Genomic DNA, 18,188 nt, shown 5'->3' with positions numbered 1-18,188 from the left:
TGCCAGTAGCACACCCGACTAAATAGATTCACTCTTCTACCTCTCCATCATGTCCTCGTAAGAGGCTTGCTGACTGCTGGGTCCCTCTGTGGTACAAACACTAACACCTGAGCTCAAAGTCCGGGCAGCCTGGGTAACAAACTGAGCAACATGAGCGAACAAACTGAGCTAACATGAGCTAACAAACGTGCGCTAACATGAGCCTAACAGAGCCCTAACACAGCGAACAACTGAGGTCTAACGGATGAGTCAAGCAGCAACTAGGACGAGCTAACAGCAAGCTAGCAGACTGTCTACATGAGCTGAACAGGCAAGACAGTAACACAGGCTTTTTTTTAGGTTTTTAAATTGTGTTGGCGGTGCACAACAAATTCACATCTGAATGTTTCCTTCATGACAGTTCAAACGTTCTCTGGTGTTGTTTGAAGGTTTGTCTCCTGAGAAAAGCTGCAGAGTGTTTCAGGATGTTTCAGACCCCCTCCCCCTCCTCCTCCTCCTCCTCCTCGCCACTCACCCTCTTCGCTTTCCAGTCCTCACTGGACCTCCCTCCATCCTCAGCTCCTCCTCCGCCGCCTCCTCCTCCTCACTCCCCTCCAGAGGACGCTGACGGAGGAAGCTAAGAAGAGAAAAGGAGAGAGTGAGCGAGCAAGAAGCCGCCGGACAAGAGTAAATGTGGGACTGACTTTTAGTGGTTGGTGAGAGCTTGGTGAAATAAAAGGCTGAAAGACAGACGCCGAGCTGGGCTGACTGCTGCTGGACTAGTCAGTGAGATCAGCTGCTGCTGTTTTTTGATCAGAGGTAATGTAATCAGAAGAAATACTCGAGTACAGCTGGACATAGTTACACAATACTCGAGTACAGCTGGACATAGTTACACAGTGGGATTACACTCTTACTTAGGACTGTTTGTTAAAGTTGTTCTCGTTGCTTTGATAAAGGATACAGTCCCGACCAACTGGAACTCAGAATAGTTGTCACACTTCCAACTGCTGAACCAATGGCAGCGCGAGTCCTTCATGTAGGTGAACATTCCTGGAATACGAAGAAACAAACATGAGATTTAATAATGACCAACAAGAGAAGGAGGTCAGGCTGGACCTCCAACACATCTCAGGTAACCTTCTGTTCTTCTGGTTCTCTGGCGCCACCTACTGCTAACCCTGTGAACCAACTCCTGATAGTCACATCAGTTTGGTTTTGTTGAATTTGCTGAAATCTGGTTAAAGTTTGTGACACATTTGGATGGAAACACGTCTAACGTCACAGTGTTTTCATTGAATGAGTTGTTAGAATAGATTTTAGCTGCATTAAAGACAAACTACAAGCGTCTGTCTCCTTCACAGTCACAACTCTGCTCGCTCCCGTCGCTTTATTTCCTCTTGACTGTCCGTCACTCATCCCTCATCAACACCTTCGCTCTGACAGCTCGGTGTTAGGTCATTAACAAGGCAGCAGCAGAATAAAGTGGACGGAATAAACGGCCAGTTCCAGCAGAGAAACAGCAGCCGTCTGTTCTGAGCACAGACACATCTGGACCGCTCACATCTCCAACACCAGAAACTCTATAAAAGATCCTGTGTGTGTGTGTGTGTGTGTGTGTGTGTGTGTGTGTGTGTGTGTGTGTGTGCACCTGCCTGTGTGCTGCAGTGTGTGTGTGTGTGTGTGTGTGCCGGGGCTTTCCCTGTGCTGCTAATGAGGGGAACACAGCTTTCATTGAGTGTGTTGCTTTGGGCCGACGTCCCCTGGCACCAGAAACACAGACGACCGCGGAAAGATGGAAAGACGATGGAAAGAACGAGTCGACCAGAGGAGAGAGAGAGCGAGAGAGAGAGAGACAGAGATAGAAAGTATAGAGAGAGAGAGAGAGAGGAGAAGAGGCAGATGCACATACAGACGCCTGCCTGGTTTCCATTCAAGTATTTTTGAAGCAAATTCCAGCGTACCGAACACGAGCGGCTGAATCGAAACAGCGACTCTTGGACAAAGTTCTAGATCAATATTGTAAAAAGGTTTTCGGCCTCACATGACGTGAGAAAGTTTCTTGTGGTTAACGGGAACGTTGGAGCAACAGTGACGGAAAGTTCAGCTGGAGAAATGTTCGACTCACATCACTTCAGTTTGGATCCAAATCATCCGTCAACGACCAACTCCCAGACGGTCCTGACGTCTTAGCAAGCGGCCCAAAGAATCCTGTGTTAACATTCAGGTAGCAGATAGCTGCAGTAATACGACCTCACCTGTGTCTTTAAACAGATACGTGCATATAAAGGACAAAGACTTTAGCTGGATCAGCTCCTCAACTGGACTCGCCTCTCAGCCAATCGGCTTCTTCAGCTCTAACTGACCACGAGGTCGTTGATGCTTTGAGAGGCATGTGACTCACGGACACACCCCTCCATCCAACAGGCCATTAAGGTCACCTGAGTGCAGGTGCAGAGGGTAGTCGCTATGAACACCTGTGGGTTGCTAAGGACACGTGGGTCGTCAAGGACACCTGTGGGTCGTCAAGAAGACCTGTGGGTCGTCAAGAAGACCTGTGGGTCGTCAAGAACACCTGTGGGTCGTCAAGAAGACCTGTGGGTCGTCAAGGAGACCTGTGGGTCGTCAAGGACACCTGTGGGTTGTCAAGGAGACCTGTGGGTCATCAAGGAGACCTGTGGGTCGTTAAGAACACCTGTGGGTCGTTAAGAACACCTGTGGGTCGTTAATACGAACAGGTGAACAATGCTCTGGATGGAGAGGTGTGTCCATGAGTCACATGCCTCACAAGGGGTCAACAAACCCACAGAGGTAAATACCTGGGACTGCCCACCAGTCAGTTGGAGTTGAAGAAGACTTGATGAAACGTCTTCAGGAATCTAAGCATGTCCATGCTATGATGACCTTGCATTCTATGACCTGATGACTGAGAACCTTCAGACTCGGTGGACTGTTCCTTTAACGTGGCAGAAAGAAGAAGAAGAAGAAGAAGAAGAAGAAGAAGAAGAAGAAGAAGAAGAAGAAGAGACAAACGAGTGACAGAGATAATTGGAGTCAGGCAGTGAGGAGAAGAAGGAGAGTAAACTGTAAAGAGAAGCAGACGGCGGCCATGATGGGAGCTGCTCCAGTTTGAAACCAGAGTCTGTCGCTGACTTTCCAAAACCAACAGTGAGCGCGATTCTCAGCCATCGGACACTTCTTCCTGCTGCAGCTTCAGAAACCTGAAAACTCCCCGAGCGTCCACCGAGACCTCCAGCTAATAAAAGTTTACTTTCCATTTCATCCAATAAAAATCTGGATTTCTTTCCGCTTGTTTTCAATAAAGTACGGCTTCACTTTCCATTCACTTTGCATCAAACTGGATTCACTTTCCAAACTCTCAGCGTCGTCTGTTTGAAGACCTCCAGTTTCTTTATTCACACTCGACTGAGGCTCTTTGATGGATGAAGTTTATAGCTGAGCTCTGATAATGTGCTTCGCTGTGAACACGCTGACGGCGCCGACATCCAGGACTGTGAACTCACCGTAGTCTGTGTGGAAGATCTGTCGGACCAGCAGCAGGAACCACTCCTTCGTCAAGCCGCCCATGTCGAGACCCGCCTCCCCGACAAACGTCACCCGCAGCTTCTTCTTCAGGTCGCACCGCTTCCTCGTCAACTAATGAAGGAACAGAAGACACAATGAATCCATTAAGAAAGTATATTCTCGTATATTCCTCAACTTCTTCAAACCGCCTGGATAATCCTCAAAACTCAAGACACTGGGGCTGACTCTCACTTCTTGACATTTCACACAGGTTTCAGGGCTCACATCAGATTTATAGTTAGGTTTCGGTCAGGCGGGGCGTTTGAGGCTGCCACATGAATTCAGAACATTAAAGGCCTCCTTGCTGCTCCTCATATTTTCACCTCCCTCTTCGTGTTCCCACACCACAGATTTATCTGTGTTTTTCTCTTATTTCAAAAAATATATTTTTGTTTGTCATCTCATAACACCCGAGACGAACAAAACACAACGCTGACAGGCAAATCTGGATAAGCTCTAATTAAACTTAAATTACAGTTATTTTGTCAAATCTGGCACTGGACCAGCAGCACGTCTGTTTACTATGTAAAGATATGATGGAGTGATGGTTTTGTCTGGCAGTGAGTGACAGTAATATAATAACTGTTAGAGGATCTTCTCCATAATGTTTTCAGGCACTTGGGATGAGCTACGTTGTCTGAAATGTTCCTTTGAGACAGACGTGACACTCACCTCATCCAGTGAGTCGCTGAGCAGCTGTGCTCGTCGTACTTTAATGTTGAGGAACAGAAGGTTCATGTCCACTCTCTGCCTGCGAGAAACTTTACTGACCAGGCTTTGCTGTGAACAACACACAGAGTTAAAGTCTGCAGACAAAGATTTCCTCCACATGCATGCACGGATTCTTTAACTGGTGTCCCACCCTGGCCTGACTGATCATCTGCTGCTCAGAGTCTTTCTGGATGATGGCTTTCTTCACCACTGTCGAGAGAATGAAGGGAAACTGACAGAAGGAAAACCTGAAACCACAGGATGAAATGTGTTAATAACCATCAGCTATGGAAAATATAGATTTCTTTAAAGTCATCAGAAGAGAATCAAACTCTCAGCTGTGTTTTTTATAGAAGACGCTCGTCTGAACCGTGAAGTCTGTTTCACGTTAACGAGCCGTGACCCAGCGTGAAGCACACTTCACGGCTTCTGAAAAGGTTTCCATGACCGAGGATGAACTGCAGCCGTGGGAACGTGAGTCCGTCTGCGCTCGGAGGAGGAGACGCTCACCAACATCACCACGGCTCATGTGCTGTCACATCTGTTAGCGTTTGTGCTGCTCATTAGGAGGCGAGACCGAAGACACTTTAACCCAAACAAACGTTTCCTCTCATCGTTCATCATCATCCAGTGAGCACAGAGCCGAGTCTTCATCAACTCAACGTTTCACTCGAACCAGCGTTCGTTAATTGACTCATTAAACTGAATTCAACTGAATATTACTCAGCCAAAACAAGCAATCAGGCTCTGGCATGACGGACTTCATGATTCATGACAGTATTAAAATATGCATTCATGTCCTGTGAGCAGTCTGCAACAAAGACGGATTCTCGACTACATTACCCATGAATCCCGACTAAATCTCCAGAACTGTGTTCTGTTTGCCTGTTTACACCCAGGCTCGTGTTTTTGGGCCTCTTCAGTGGAAAGTTCCTCTAAAGTTTCCTCGTCCCTGAGGAAAGTTTCCTGCAGTGGAAACGCAACATACAGCAGCCGTCTTTGGGAACTAGGTTTGACTCTCGTGTCGTCATGGAAACAGTTTTAAAAAATGTTTCACGTCAGCATCTCATGATGACAAAGTTTTATATCCAATACAGAGCTGACACGTCTGTCTGTGACATGGAGTCAATGTGGGAGGAATGAACTGACCTGTGATCACATGATCACGTCATGATCACGTCATGATCACGTCATGTCATGATCACATGATCACATCATGTCATGATCACATGATCACGTCATGTCATGATCACATCATGTCATGATCACATGATCACGTCATGTCATGATCACATGATCACGTCATGTCATGATCACATGACAAGCCAACAGACACTGAGCCAACACAAGTTCAATGTTTAAACTGGACAAACAGATTTCTGACCTGTTCGAGTTGCCGTAGTTCTGCCAGGTCCGGTACTCCTCCATGAAGTCGATGTGCTCCAGAGTGATGTTGTAGAAGTCGGTGAAAGGCATGATGGGAGGAGACGAGACGCTGTTGGCTGCATCTGAAGAGATGACAACAAAGTTTACCTGCTGCTGACCTGTGATCAGGTGACCCACACTGACCTGTGATCAGGTGACCCACACTGACCTGTGATCAGGTGACCCACACTGACCTGTGATCAGGTGACCCACTCTGACCTGTGATCAGCTGAACGGTTTTCTGTCATTCGTCACGTCTGTTCTCCACTCTATGTAACTTTGGGCCTCCGGTGTCGGGAGAACGTATTCCTAACGCCTTTACGGCACTAAGTCACACAGCAGCACAATATTCCTTATGTTCTGGTTGAAACTGGATCATTTTTATGGAGGGAAATGTTTATGCGTTTTCCCTCTGATGTTCCTCCGGCTGCTCCGCCTCTCAAACTCTCTGTTGATTTACAGAGTTTATGATGGACAGTGAAGTAAACTTGCTGACAGCTGTAGCTGCTGTTGCTCATGTTGCAGTCTGTATGCTTAGCTCTGTTACTCAGGCTGCTTGTTAGCTCATGTTAGCTCAGTCTGTTAGCTGCTGTTAGCTCATGTTTAGCTCAGTCTGTTCGCTGCTTTTAGCTCAGTCTGTTGCCTCATTGCTCATTGTTAGCTCAGTCTGTTGCTCAGTCTGTTAGCTGCTGTTAGCGCATGTTAGCCTCAGTCTTTTAGCTGCTGTTAGCTCAGTATGTTAGCTCATGTTAGCTTATGTTAGCTCAGTCTGTTAGCTGCTGTTAGCTCATGTTAGCTCAGTCTGTTAGCTGCTGTTAGCTCATGTTAGCTCAGTCTGTTAGCTCATGTTAGCTTAGAGCACCGGGGGAGTGTTCAGGCCCAGCAGCCTCTACGGACATGATGGCAGAGGAGAAGAGAGTGAAGAGGACGCTGACGGAGGAAGCTAAGAAGAGAACAGGACTCACTGAACAGGCCGAGCACTTTGGTGGCAGAGGGAATCCACCAGGAGCATTTGGCTAAAGGAGGAAGTTCATCTGGTTCTGCAGGAAACAGACGGGTGGAGATGAACTGCAGGAGGCGCTCCACCAGCTGCCGGAAACGCCTCGCTGACAGCCTGACACACACACACACACACACACACACACACACACACACAGAGTTAATCTGGGTCAGTTACATTTGAATAATTTTTTTTGGAGCCAAACAGAACTCGTCAACTCGTCGACTAGAACTTCATCTGACCTGAGATCAGCAGGAGGTTCACACAGTACTACCTGAAGTACTGACACATCTCTGAATCTGAACTCACTTTTTGAGCCAGTGGACCAGGAAGTGATGGTCGGCCTCAGACAGAGCGGCGATCTGCCTCAGCAGGTGGGCGTAGATCACGTAGGTGCTGGTGCTGGAATACTGAGGATTCTGTGCAGACAAGAGGAGTCTCAATAATTCATAGTTCACAGAGAAAGATGAGGAAACTAAACGTTCAACAGAAAAACAGTTTTCAAACGTTTCTTAAAGTTTCAGGATGTCTGGGTCGTCGATTAGCTCAGATGGTCGAACATCCGCCCCGTGTACAGAGGAGTTACATCAGATCCACTGTGGGACCGGCAGCTGGTGGAGGTGCTGGAGGAGGTGGTGCAGAGGTGGATATATTACAGTTTATATGTGATGGAGGATGAATCAGCAGCAGAGCGACGGGTGGAGGCGAGTTTTCGTATTCTGAGAGTTCTGTCCGTGACGTGAAACGTCATTAATGTGGACAGAACCACAAGAACTGGACCAAGTGATTCTTTACGGTTCCTCAACACTGTTAGACTGTCAGACTGTTTACTGTGAGGGGACGGGCTGAAGTCACAATGCTGTCAACACCTGGTTTAGAAGTGAAGGATCATGGGAGGAAGACGATGAGTTCTTCTGGTTCCACGTGAGAACATGAGGTGAGAACACGAGGTGAGAACACAAGGTTCACCTCTGGTCCCACGTGAGAACACGAGGTTCTCCTCTGGTTCCACGTGAGAACATGAGGTGAGAACACAAGGTTCACCTCTGGTTCCACGTGAGAACACGAGGTTCACCTCTGGTCCCACGTGAGAACACGAGGTTCACCTCTGGTTCCACGTGAGAACATGAGGTTCTCTTCTGGTTCCACGTGAGAACATGAGGTGAGAACACAAGGTGAGAACATGAGGTTCACCTCTGGTTCCACGTGAGAACATGAGGTGAGAACATGAGGTTCTCCTCTGGTTCCACGTGAGAACATGAGGTTCTCCTCTGGTTCCACGTGAGAACATGAGGTTCTCTTCTGTGTTTGGATGCAATAAAAATAAAAACAAATGACATAATGAGAGAGAGAGGAGCTGGATGTGAAGCTCGCACGGCCCATAAAGGAGGGAGAGTCATCATCAGACAGGAAACCAGCAGCTCCACTCCAAGATGACCTCACCCAAACTGTGTGTGTGTGTGTGTGTGAGAGAGTGTGAGAGTGTGTGTGTGAGAGAGTGTGAGAGTGTGTGTGTGAGTGTGTGTGTGAGAGAGAGTGTGTGTGTGAGTGTGTGTGTGAGAGAGTGTGAGAGTGTGTGTGCGGTTGTGTTCTCCCAAGAGTTGGAAGACGAGGCGAGTCCTCAAAGTCAAATGGGACAAAATGAGACATTTGGCTTGTGTGTGTGTGTGTGTGTGTGTGTGTGTGTGTGTGTGTGTTGATGGAGCGTGGAACCACAGACTGTGGATTCCTTCTTTATCTGAGTCTGATCCACTAAACCATATATGGACATCAGACCGGAGAGAGGGAGGAGGGAGAGAGAGAGAGAGAGAGACAGAGAGAGAGACAGAGACAGAGAGAGAGACAGAGAGAGAGAGAGAGAGAGACAGAGACAGAGAGACAGAGAGAGACAGAGAGAGAGACAGACAGAGAGAGAGAGAGACAGACAGCACCGTCCTCAGGTACAGATCCAATGTTCCAGCTACCTGTTTGTGTCCCTGTCCCGGAGTGTGTCCTCCTGAGACACAACTTAAACTGACCAAGGCTTTAAAGATTCTTCATGTCATCTCTGCTCTGCATCGTAGCGTACTGCATGTTTACACACAGGACAGCTCAGACTGTCTTCTCGGTGTCTGCAGGGTTTTCAGTCTCACCTGAACGAGGATGAAGTAAGCTCTCAGGTCATCTTTTGTCCGAGGCCTGAAACCAAAAACACACAGACTGAAACAGAACCAGGCTGGACGAGCTCTGACGGGTTAACCAGGTCAAGAAGCAGCGCATCAATCAGTTTTAGTACAAATGATCGTTCTTGCATGGTTCGGACTTCAGGTTGGAGCCGGGGAGTAAAAAGTAAACTTCAGTAAGTGCATGATGCTGACAGTCCACAGGCGTCCTCACCCTTTCCACTCCCTCAGCAGGCTGTTGATGATTCCTTTCAACACCGACTTCTGGATGTCCTGAGGCTGGACACACAGCGGAAACATATTCAGAGACCGGCTCCATTTATCTAGGGTCACTTCAGAAGACGTCAGGGGCAGTTCAGAGCTGGCATCAAACGTGTGATGTTTCTAGAAGCAGTTTGTGGGTGTGGTCTGTCACGTGCTTACCGTGCTGAGCAGCGCGTCGTACACGGCGTTCACAAACTTGGCGTTGACTCCTGAGTCGTCTATGGTGTTAAATGATCCATTCGCCTCTCGCTGAAAGAGGAGGAGGGAGCGTGAGGAAAAAGAAGAAATGCTTTCCCATCGTAAAACGGTTACGGCGTCTGGGGAAATTTTAACAGCATCTAAAACACAACAGGCAGTCAGCTGAGAGCCAGCCTGCGTGTTTATGTCATCTACCTTGAAGGCAGCGTTGATTTCTATGAAGGAGTCGAACGTGGTCAGGTAAAACTCTCGGACTTCCCTCCAGTCGCCGGATTGGACGGCACGGTCCATGTCCTCCCTGGCAACAACAAACACACACACAATGAAAAGAAAAGAACAACCAGATGTTTGTTTCAAGGGTCAGACGTGAGTTTGTTTTATGGGAACAGGCTGAACGGGAAACTTACTGAAACTCCTTGGTGGTCTTGGTGCGCAGCGGGATAACGGGGTCGGAGGGGAACGGAGCTTTGACCTCTGGGGGCAAAGTGTCGATGGAGAGACGCTGCTTCTGACGAACATCGCTGCAGATCGGCGGCAGCTCTCTCCCTGAGGGACAGGAAGACAAGAAGACAAGAAATATGAGTCTGAGACATCACGTTCATTCAGAAGTGAGAGCTGCTCAAGCCTCAACCATGTGGGGACGTCACAGAGACTACGTTCAGGTTTAGACAGTCTGTGGGGACGTCACGGAGACTACGTTCAGGTTTAAGACAGTCTGTGGGGACGTCACGGAGACTACGTCCAGGTTTAGACAGTCTGCGAGACGTCACAGAGACTACGTCCAGGTTTTAAACAGTCTGCGGGGACGTCACGGAGACTACGTCCAGGTTTTAGACAGTAAATGTAAATGGACAGTACATAGCGCCTTTGATTTGCCTTCGACACTCGAAGCTCTTTTACACTACATATCTCAGTCACACGCCGATGGCGCAGACAAGGACATATGGACATTTGGACATTTAGACATGCAGACTGGAGGAGCAGGGGATCGAACCGCTGATCTTCTGATTAGTGGACGAACTGCTCTGCCTCCAAGGCCCAGCCCTGTCTGTGATGAATCTTTAGAATTAGAACTACGACCTCAGTAAGTTTTATTTTGAAAGTTTAACAGGATGTTGCGGTGGCTGTGTTACATGTTTTGTTACCGGGCAGAGCGGCGTGGAAAAAATGAAAATGAGCTGGAGAGGAAACAAAACAGATGTTTGTGTCATCGATGATGTCGCACACAAAAGATCACACACACACACACACACACACACACACACACACACACACACACACTCTCCTGGCCGTCCATTCACTGGGTTTATAATTAGCCTCCAATTGTCTCCGTCTCCACAGCAACAACAGTCAACCAGCACGCCTGTCCAGGTGCATTGTGGGGGCTCATTTTGTCCAACAGAAGATTAAAGGCAGACGAGGACAGAGGACGGACAGATGACATCACAGACATGTTTCCATAACACTGTAATGAACCTTAATTCAAGTGTCTCTGTCCAATCAGAAGCCTGGAAAAACCATCCTCAGTCTGTCTGTTCGTTGACTTTAATAAATGAAGCATCGTGTGTTAATAACGATCAGCCACGTATAAATGTTGCATAATCTGACAATAAACATGATGAGCAGTGACGTCATCTGAACATGGAGACGTCCTGATGTTTGTGGAGGAGCTACAGACAGGTGGCGCTACAGAGACAGTTTGTTTTGTGCTCATATTTCAGATCCACGAATCATAATCTTCATAACTCTGTTCTGGGTGAGGCGAGGGGCTGATGCCATTCAATCCTCCAAACTGGAACTTTGAATGTTTCCATGCAGAAATATTCAACTCAAACACACAGCGACCAATGGTACGTCCTCTGGGGACACAGAACAAACAGTGTGTGTGTGTGTGTGTGTGTGTGTGTGTGTGTGTGGACAAAACAACAACATGTTTTAATGTCCACATCATATTAATACACAATGATCACAGAGCGGCTCGTCCTCTGGGGACCGGGAACACAATCAGAATCACTCCTCCATCCCTCACTCCTCCATCCCTCACTCCTCACTCCTCCATCCCTCCATCCTCCATCCCTCACTCCTCCATCCCTCACTCCTCCATCCCTCACTCCTCCATCCTAATTACTGCTGCTTTGTCAGCCTGTGCGTCACCCAATTTAGTCCTGACAGCAACGAGCCTCGTCGTCATGGCAGCCTTTAATCAGAAGAGTCACCTTGAAGACCTCTGAGGACGTCCTCGTCCTCGTCCTCGTCTTCCTGCTGTCATCAAAGTTCACTCCGACAAAGACGGGAAGACGACCAGCTTGTTATCGTCCATTAATTCATGTTGTTCCTCCACTCCATGATGAACATCATCATGGAGAAGACAGGAAACCAGAGGAGGCTTCGTCTTTCAGAATAAAACCCAGCAGCAGCTGATCTCACTGCCTAGTCCAGCAGCAGTCAGCCCAGCTCGGCGTCTGTCTTTCAGCCTTTTATTTCACCAAGCTCTCACCAACCACTAAAAGTCAGTCCCACATTGACTCTGTGGTCCAAACGCTGGCGAGCTGATCTATTTCAGTTTATTGTAATGACGTGTTGCATGCAGCCCTGTGCTCTGTGAGTGAACGGGTCAGATGAATATCAGAGCAGCGGCTCTCTGCTGCTTTCCGTGTTATTGTTTTCAGCTGCAGAGCACAAACCAGATCTGACAATATTAAAAGGAAATACAAACCTGTGGAATTCTTCACAGATGAAACAGCAAACTGTGGTTCTGATCCAGACGACTGGAACGGGCCCGAGGAATGCTGCTATCTGTGTGTGTGTGTGTGTGAGTCTCTTTCATCTGGTTTTCATTTAAGGCGGAGGTTTGCAGAATTATTCTGGCATCAGTAGCCGTGGTGACAAAGCGGCTGGTGAGCGCTCCGCTGGCTCCACGTTCTCACGGCAGTCAGAAATAAACCTCGCCTTTAACGGGAAGACACGTCCCCTTTAATGTGAGACGGCCGCCGCGTCCACGACCTCAGGACGTTTGTCATCGACTGCTCTGTGTGGGCAAACTGCTGAAGACTTTCATGAAACATACGGAGCAGGTACAACTGCCTTCAGTGATCGGAAACTTTCAGGAACTTTCAGGAACTTTCAACTCTTTCACAAATGTGAACTGAACATGACCAGCACTTCGTCTTCGTCTCTTTTCAGAGACGTCGTCGCTCACAGCTCGACATAAACAGTCAGAGTTCATACATGGAGCTGTGTAAACACAGAAAGTCAGACAGCGAACGCAGCACGGGGACGTTCAGACAGTGAACGCAGCACGGGGACGTTGAGACAGTGAACGCAGCACGGGGACGTTCAGACAGTGAACGCAGCACGGGGACGTTCAGACAGACAGCGAACGCAGCACAGGGACGTTCAGACAGTGAACGCAGCACGGGGACGTTCAGACAGTGAACGCAGCACGGGGACGTTCAGACAGACAGCGAACGCAGCACAGGGACGTTCAGACAGACAGTGAACGCAGCACAGGGACGTTCAGACAGACAGCGAACGCAGCACGGGGACGTTCAGACAGACAGCGAACGCAGCACGGGGACGTTCAGACAGACAGTGAACGCAGCACGGGGACGTTCAGACAGTGAACGCACCACGGGGACGTTCAGACAGTGAACGCAGCACGGGGACGTTCAGACAGTGAACACAGCACGGGGACGTTCAGACAGTGAACGCAGCACGGGGACGTTCAGACAGACAGGAAACGCAGCACGGGGACGTTCAGACAGTGAACGCAGCACGGGGACGTTCAGACAGTGAACGCAGCACGGGGACGTTCAGACAGGTAACGCAGCACGGGGACGTTCAGACAGTGAACGCAGCACGGGGACAGGTTCAGAGACACTGGTCTCTGAGCTGCTTTGATCTGCAGGGACGTGTTCGTCCACGTCACGTCGTGACACCTTCAACTCTCAAATAAAACAGTAACATGAAAAACGAAGCTCAGCGTTAAATATTAATCATCTTGTTTGCAGACTGAACGTCTGTTTGACCAGAGGGCCTTGAACTCACCGTGTCGGAGCCACTGGGTGCTGCTCAGGGTGCCCGTCATGCCGCCGCCGGCCAAGCCCCGCCCCCCGGCGTCCCTGCGCTGACTCAGCGTGGAAATGAAGGAGCCCAGAGACGGAAACGGCTGCTTCGCTCCACGGACAAAACCCTGAGGACGGAAAGACGACGTCATCAAGAAAACAGCAAAGGTTACATGAACAGAGCAGGTCAGGAAGGAGGGAGGAGACAAGGAAGGAGGGAGGAGAAGAGGAGACACGAGAGAGTAAAGACAAGAGGAAAGGAGGAATAACAGAGAGAGAGAGAGAGACAGAGAGAGACAGAGAGAGACAGAGAGAGACAGAGAGAGACAGAGAGACAGACAGAGAGAGACAGAGAGACAGACAGAGAGACAGAGAGAGAGAGAAATTGATAAAGAGGAGGATGAAGAAGGACAGGAAGTGAAGGAAGAAATGAAAGGATAGCTGGAGAGGAGGAGAGATCAACAGATGCACAGCAGCCGCTCCTGACAGCAACACACACACACACACACACACACACACACACACACACACACACACACACACACACACACACACACACTCGGCTGGCCGTGGTGCGTTCAGGGGCTGCAGAACAGAAGGAGCAGGAAGACGTGGATCTGCTGCTCAAAGTGAATCAGTTTCCAAAGAAATGAGAGAGAGGAGAAATCTGAAGAACATCATCGTCCTGGCAACGACACACACACACACACACACACACACACACACACACACACACACTCATATCTTGTGTGTGTGTTGATGAGATCTAACAGGTGTTTCATGGAGCATGGGTTGATTGGCGGACGCGGTCGCTCTCATTATCGCTGTCACTGCCCCGCCCACGCCGCCTGATTGACAGGTGATTCACAGAGAGGACACGCTGTCAGAGGACACGCTGTCAGAGAGGACACACTGTCAGAGGACACGCTGTCAGAGAGGACACGCTGTCAGAGAGGACACACTGTCAGAGAGGACACGCTGTCAGAGGACACACTGTCAGAGAGGACACACTGTCAGAGAGGACACGCTGTCAGAGAGGACACACTGTCAGAGAGGACACGCTGTCAGAGGACATGCTGTCAGAGAGGACACACTGTCAGAGAGGACACACTGTCAGAGAGGACACACTGTCAGAGAGGACACGCTGTCAGAGAGGACACACTGTCAGAGAGGACACGCTGTCAGAGAGGACACACTGTCAGAGAGGACACGCTGTCAGAGAGGACACACTGTCAGAGGACATGCTGTCAGAGAGGACACACTGTCAGAGAGGACACGCTGTCAGAGAGGACACACTGTCAGAGAGGACACGCTGTCAGAGAGGACACACTGTCAGAGAGGACACGCTGTCAGAGAGGACACACTGTCAGAGAGGACACGCTGTCAGAGAGGACACGCTGTCAGAGAGGACACGCTGTCAGAGAGGACACGCTGTCAGAGAGGACACGCTGTCAGAGGACACGCTGTCAGAGAGGACACACTGTCAGAGAGGACACGCTGTCAGAGAGGACACGCTGTCAGAGAGGACACACTGTCAGAGGACACGCTGTCAGAGAGGACACACTGTCAGAGAGGACACGCTGTCAGAGAGGACACACTGTCAGAGAGGACACGCTGTCAGAGAGGACACGCTGTCAGAGGACACGCTGTCAGAGAGGACACACTGTCAGAGAGGACACGCCGTCAGAGAGGACACACTGTCAGAGAGGACACGCCATCAGAGAGGACACTGTCAGAGAGGACACGCTGTCAGAGAGGACACGCTGTCAGAGAGGACACTGTCAGAGAGGACACACTGTCAGAGAGGACACTGTCAGAGAGGAGACACTGTCAGAGAGGACACGCTGTCAGAGAGGACACTGTCAGAGAGGACACGCTGTCAGAGAGGACACGCTGTCAGAGGACACACTGTCAGAGAGGACACACTGTCAGAGAGGACACGCTGTCAGAGAGGACACTGTCAGAGAGGACACGCTGTCAGAGGACACGCTGTCAGAGAGGACACGCTGTCAGAGAGGACACGCTGTCAGAGAGGACAGTGTGTGTGTGTGTGTGTGTGTGCACTGAGAGCAGGGCTCTGTTCTGGATGTGCCGGCTGAGTGTTGGCACACCGGATTCAGTTCTGGCTCCAGAGGACGCGAGCTGAGCCAGCTCCGGCTGCCGAACTGGTCCAAGTTCCAGTCTGCAGACTGGGGTTGATTTAGGCTGCAGACCAGCTCTCGTTAGCGGCACTGACAGGGTCCAGCTCTGGGCCACAGATGACTCATAGAACTGATCCAAGCTGATTCTGGTGGATCGATCATCGCAGTCTGACAGATTCAGGCCGCTGTCGGTCCCTGTGGCTCTCTGGGTGTGAACGTAGAGAGACTGATGCCATGCAGGAGGACACAGAGAACTTTGACATGTTCAGACTGAAGCAACCAGACGTTAGGACGCGAGAGACTGCAGAGAGACGATTCTGTGGACGGACGAGAAGACGCAACGCGTCGGTTTGATCACGAGAACTGATGGATTATCTCCAGATGGTGACTGAGTCACACCTTCCTGACCTAGTCTCTGAGACGTCCCCGCAGACTGTCTAAAACCTGGACGTAGTCTCCGTGACGTGTGATGTGATTGGACACTGATGTGTTTGGGCTCAGCTCATGATGTCTCGTCTGTCTTCATGTGACGTGGACTCTCAGGTGGAGCAAACATCGGGCTGCTCCTCCTGAGCTGCAGCTGTCTTCAATTCTTCTTTTCTTGGTCTGAAGTGAAACGACAGAAGCTTTTCTTCTCCGACCGCTGAGCCTGAAGTTCCTGAAGTTCCTGAAGTTCCTGAAGTTCCTGAAGTTCCTCACAGCGGAGCCGGACGGGCCGACTCGGAGAATCTGCTGCAGACACTTTATGGCATTTCCAGACACGAGCGGAGCCTGAGCAGTGACAGACTGTTTATTGGTCAGAAGCATCTGATCTGCACATTCCTGCTGCCTGACACAATGGAGATGACATCAACCAACCAGCCTGCAACCAGCAACCAGCAACCAGCAACCAGCAACCCGCCAGTCTGCTGCGAGGGGACACCGAGAGGCCGGCTCCAAGCCCGCCGACACAAACGCTTCAAAAACACGGAGATTACATCATCACACTGATGTCAGGAGGCGTTATGTAACAGAGGGGCATCACTTTTTCCAACAGGAGGAAACTCAGTGTGTGTGTGTGTGTGTGTGTGTGTGTGTGTGTGTGTGTGTTAGGTCCACTTAGAGTCTGTTCAGAACCAGAGACGAGAGGACATGCAGATGATCTGATTTAACCATTGAAGGTGCAGCTGATTAAAAACCTCGTTAGACAGAAAACTGAAATCAACTTCCTGACTGATCCATCAGAGGGGAAATGATCCTTTCAAAATAAAAGCTTCCATCAAAAAGCAAATGACACAGAATGATGTTTGTAAACACTCAGACATTTGAAATGAATCATTATGAGGCTGATAATAAAATATTTATGTTTGTTTGTCACTGATCATGGATCATATCCTATAAATTATTATTCTATGTTTTATATTTAAACGGGTCCTTTAAATATAAAAGTATCTATCATCTACATTTCAACATGAAGACACAGATCTGTGCGTGGAACAAAGGGTGGATGTCTTACAGTTGGAGGGGAGCTGGTGTAGATCGGGGGCAGCCGGTCTCTGTCCCTCTCCACCCCTGACAGTGCAGAATGTTCTCCATCCATCCTCTCTCGGCGCGCAGAGCGGAAAAAGTTGTTTTTCTTCCCCGGGAAACACTCACTCCTCCTCGGCCTGAGTGTGTGCGCTCCTCACGGGGCTGCACATGCTTCCAGCTCCGGCTGCGAGCTTCACTTCCCCGCCTGTGTGCTCGCTCTGCTCCGTGATCTCGGTCCAATCAGGCAGATTCACATCCTCGAGCGCACGGACTGAAATCTACCTTCGTCGGACAGGTGGGCTCTCCGTTACGCGCGCGGCCGTGACGCGTCAGCGTGTCCAGAAGCTGCTGGAGGAAGCGGGGACAGTCTGAAGAGTCTCCGGATGGAAGCGGGGACAGTCTGAAGTGAATGCTGGTTTGAAAAAAGAGTTTTTAAAGTCCGTCCAGACTGAGCTGCTGCCCGCTGCTGGTCCTCCTCATGTCCCGCTCTGCGTCGACAGAGCTGCGGGCCAGCGCCATGTTTGGAGGAGGAGGAGACACACACACACACACACACACACACACACACACACTGAATAACGGGAAAAGGAGGTCTGGATTCACAATAAAAGTTGGAACCTTGAGAGAAAAAAATAAAGTCCAATAAAACCTGAGTCAAAGAAAAAAAATTCAAAAGTAAAAACAAACTTTAAGAAACAACAACTCATAATGAGACAGATGTCCAGAGTCTCAGAGACCATGTCCAGGTTTTAGACAGTCTGCGGGGACGTCACAGAGACTACGTCCAGGTTTTAGACAGTCTGCGGGGACGTCTCAGAGACTACAACTCTCTCTCGGTCAGCAGGACTTTTATTTTGACAGTCACAACAGGAAGTGCTGCTACAATTGAACTTGTGTCCATAATTATCTGGGCTGGGAGCCAAGTCTGCCTGAACATAAAGAAAAGCTCCTGGTGTGTGTGAGTGTGTGTGTGTGTGTGTGTGTGTGTGTGTGTGTGTGTGTGAGTGTGAGTGTGTGTGTCTGAACCATCTGGTTTCCTAAAAACAGATGTCCTCAGAGTTCCTCCAGGTCCTGGAAAAGCCTTGGAGACACTTTGAGATGGTTCAGTTTGATTTCCAGGTCAAAGTAAAGAACCAATCAGAAACCTTCA

General features: G+C 49.5%; 1 protein-coding gene across 1 annotated transcript in view; it reads right to left on the bottom strand.

Annotated features, from left to right (window-relative positions):
* The window catches only part of hectd2 (HECT domain containing 2), a 36,333-nt gene extending 18,720 nt beyond the window's left edge, over positions 1 to 17,613 (bottom strand). Inside the window, exons 1-14 of the mRNA XM_027283294.1 lie at positions 17,025 to 17,613; positions 13,372 to 13,516; positions 9,732 to 9,870; positions 9,520 to 9,622; positions 9,286 to 9,375; positions 9,077 to 9,141; positions 8,833 to 8,878; positions 7,010 to 7,119; positions 6,666 to 6,814; positions 5,660 to 5,783; positions 4,427 to 4,523; positions 4,237 to 4,344; positions 3,504 to 3,636; positions 944 to 1,032 (exon numbers count right to left, since the gene is read on the bottom strand). Coding sequence (XP_027139095.1) covers positions 944 to 1,032; positions 3,504 to 3,636; positions 4,237 to 4,344; positions 4,427 to 4,523; positions 5,660 to 5,783; positions 6,666 to 6,814; positions 7,010 to 7,119; positions 8,833 to 8,878; positions 9,077 to 9,141; positions 9,286 to 9,375; positions 9,520 to 9,622; positions 9,732 to 9,870; positions 13,372 to 13,516; positions 17,025 to 17,108 — 1,482 coding nt within the window. The 5' untranslated portion in view covers positions 17,109 to 17,613. The remainder of the gene's footprint in view (positions 1 to 943; positions 1,033 to 3,503; positions 3,637 to 4,236; positions 4,345 to 4,426; positions 4,524 to 5,659; positions 5,784 to 6,665; positions 6,815 to 7,009; positions 7,120 to 8,832; positions 8,879 to 9,076; positions 9,142 to 9,285; positions 9,376 to 9,519; positions 9,623 to 9,731; positions 9,871 to 13,371; positions 13,517 to 17,024) is intronic.
* Between the last annotated feature and the right edge of the window lie 575 nt (positions 17,614 to 18,188).

The sequence above is a fragment of the Larimichthys crocea genome, chromosome X (assembly GCF_000972845.2).
Source record: "Larimichthys crocea isolate SSNF chromosome X, L_crocea_2.0, whole genome shotgun sequence".
Taxonomy (NCBI): Eukaryota; Metazoa; Chordata; class Actinopteri; family Sciaenidae; genus Larimichthys; species Larimichthys crocea.
The sequence above is the reverse complement of the archived record's forward strand: the minus strand, read 5'-3'. Positions and strand labels throughout refer to the sequence as shown.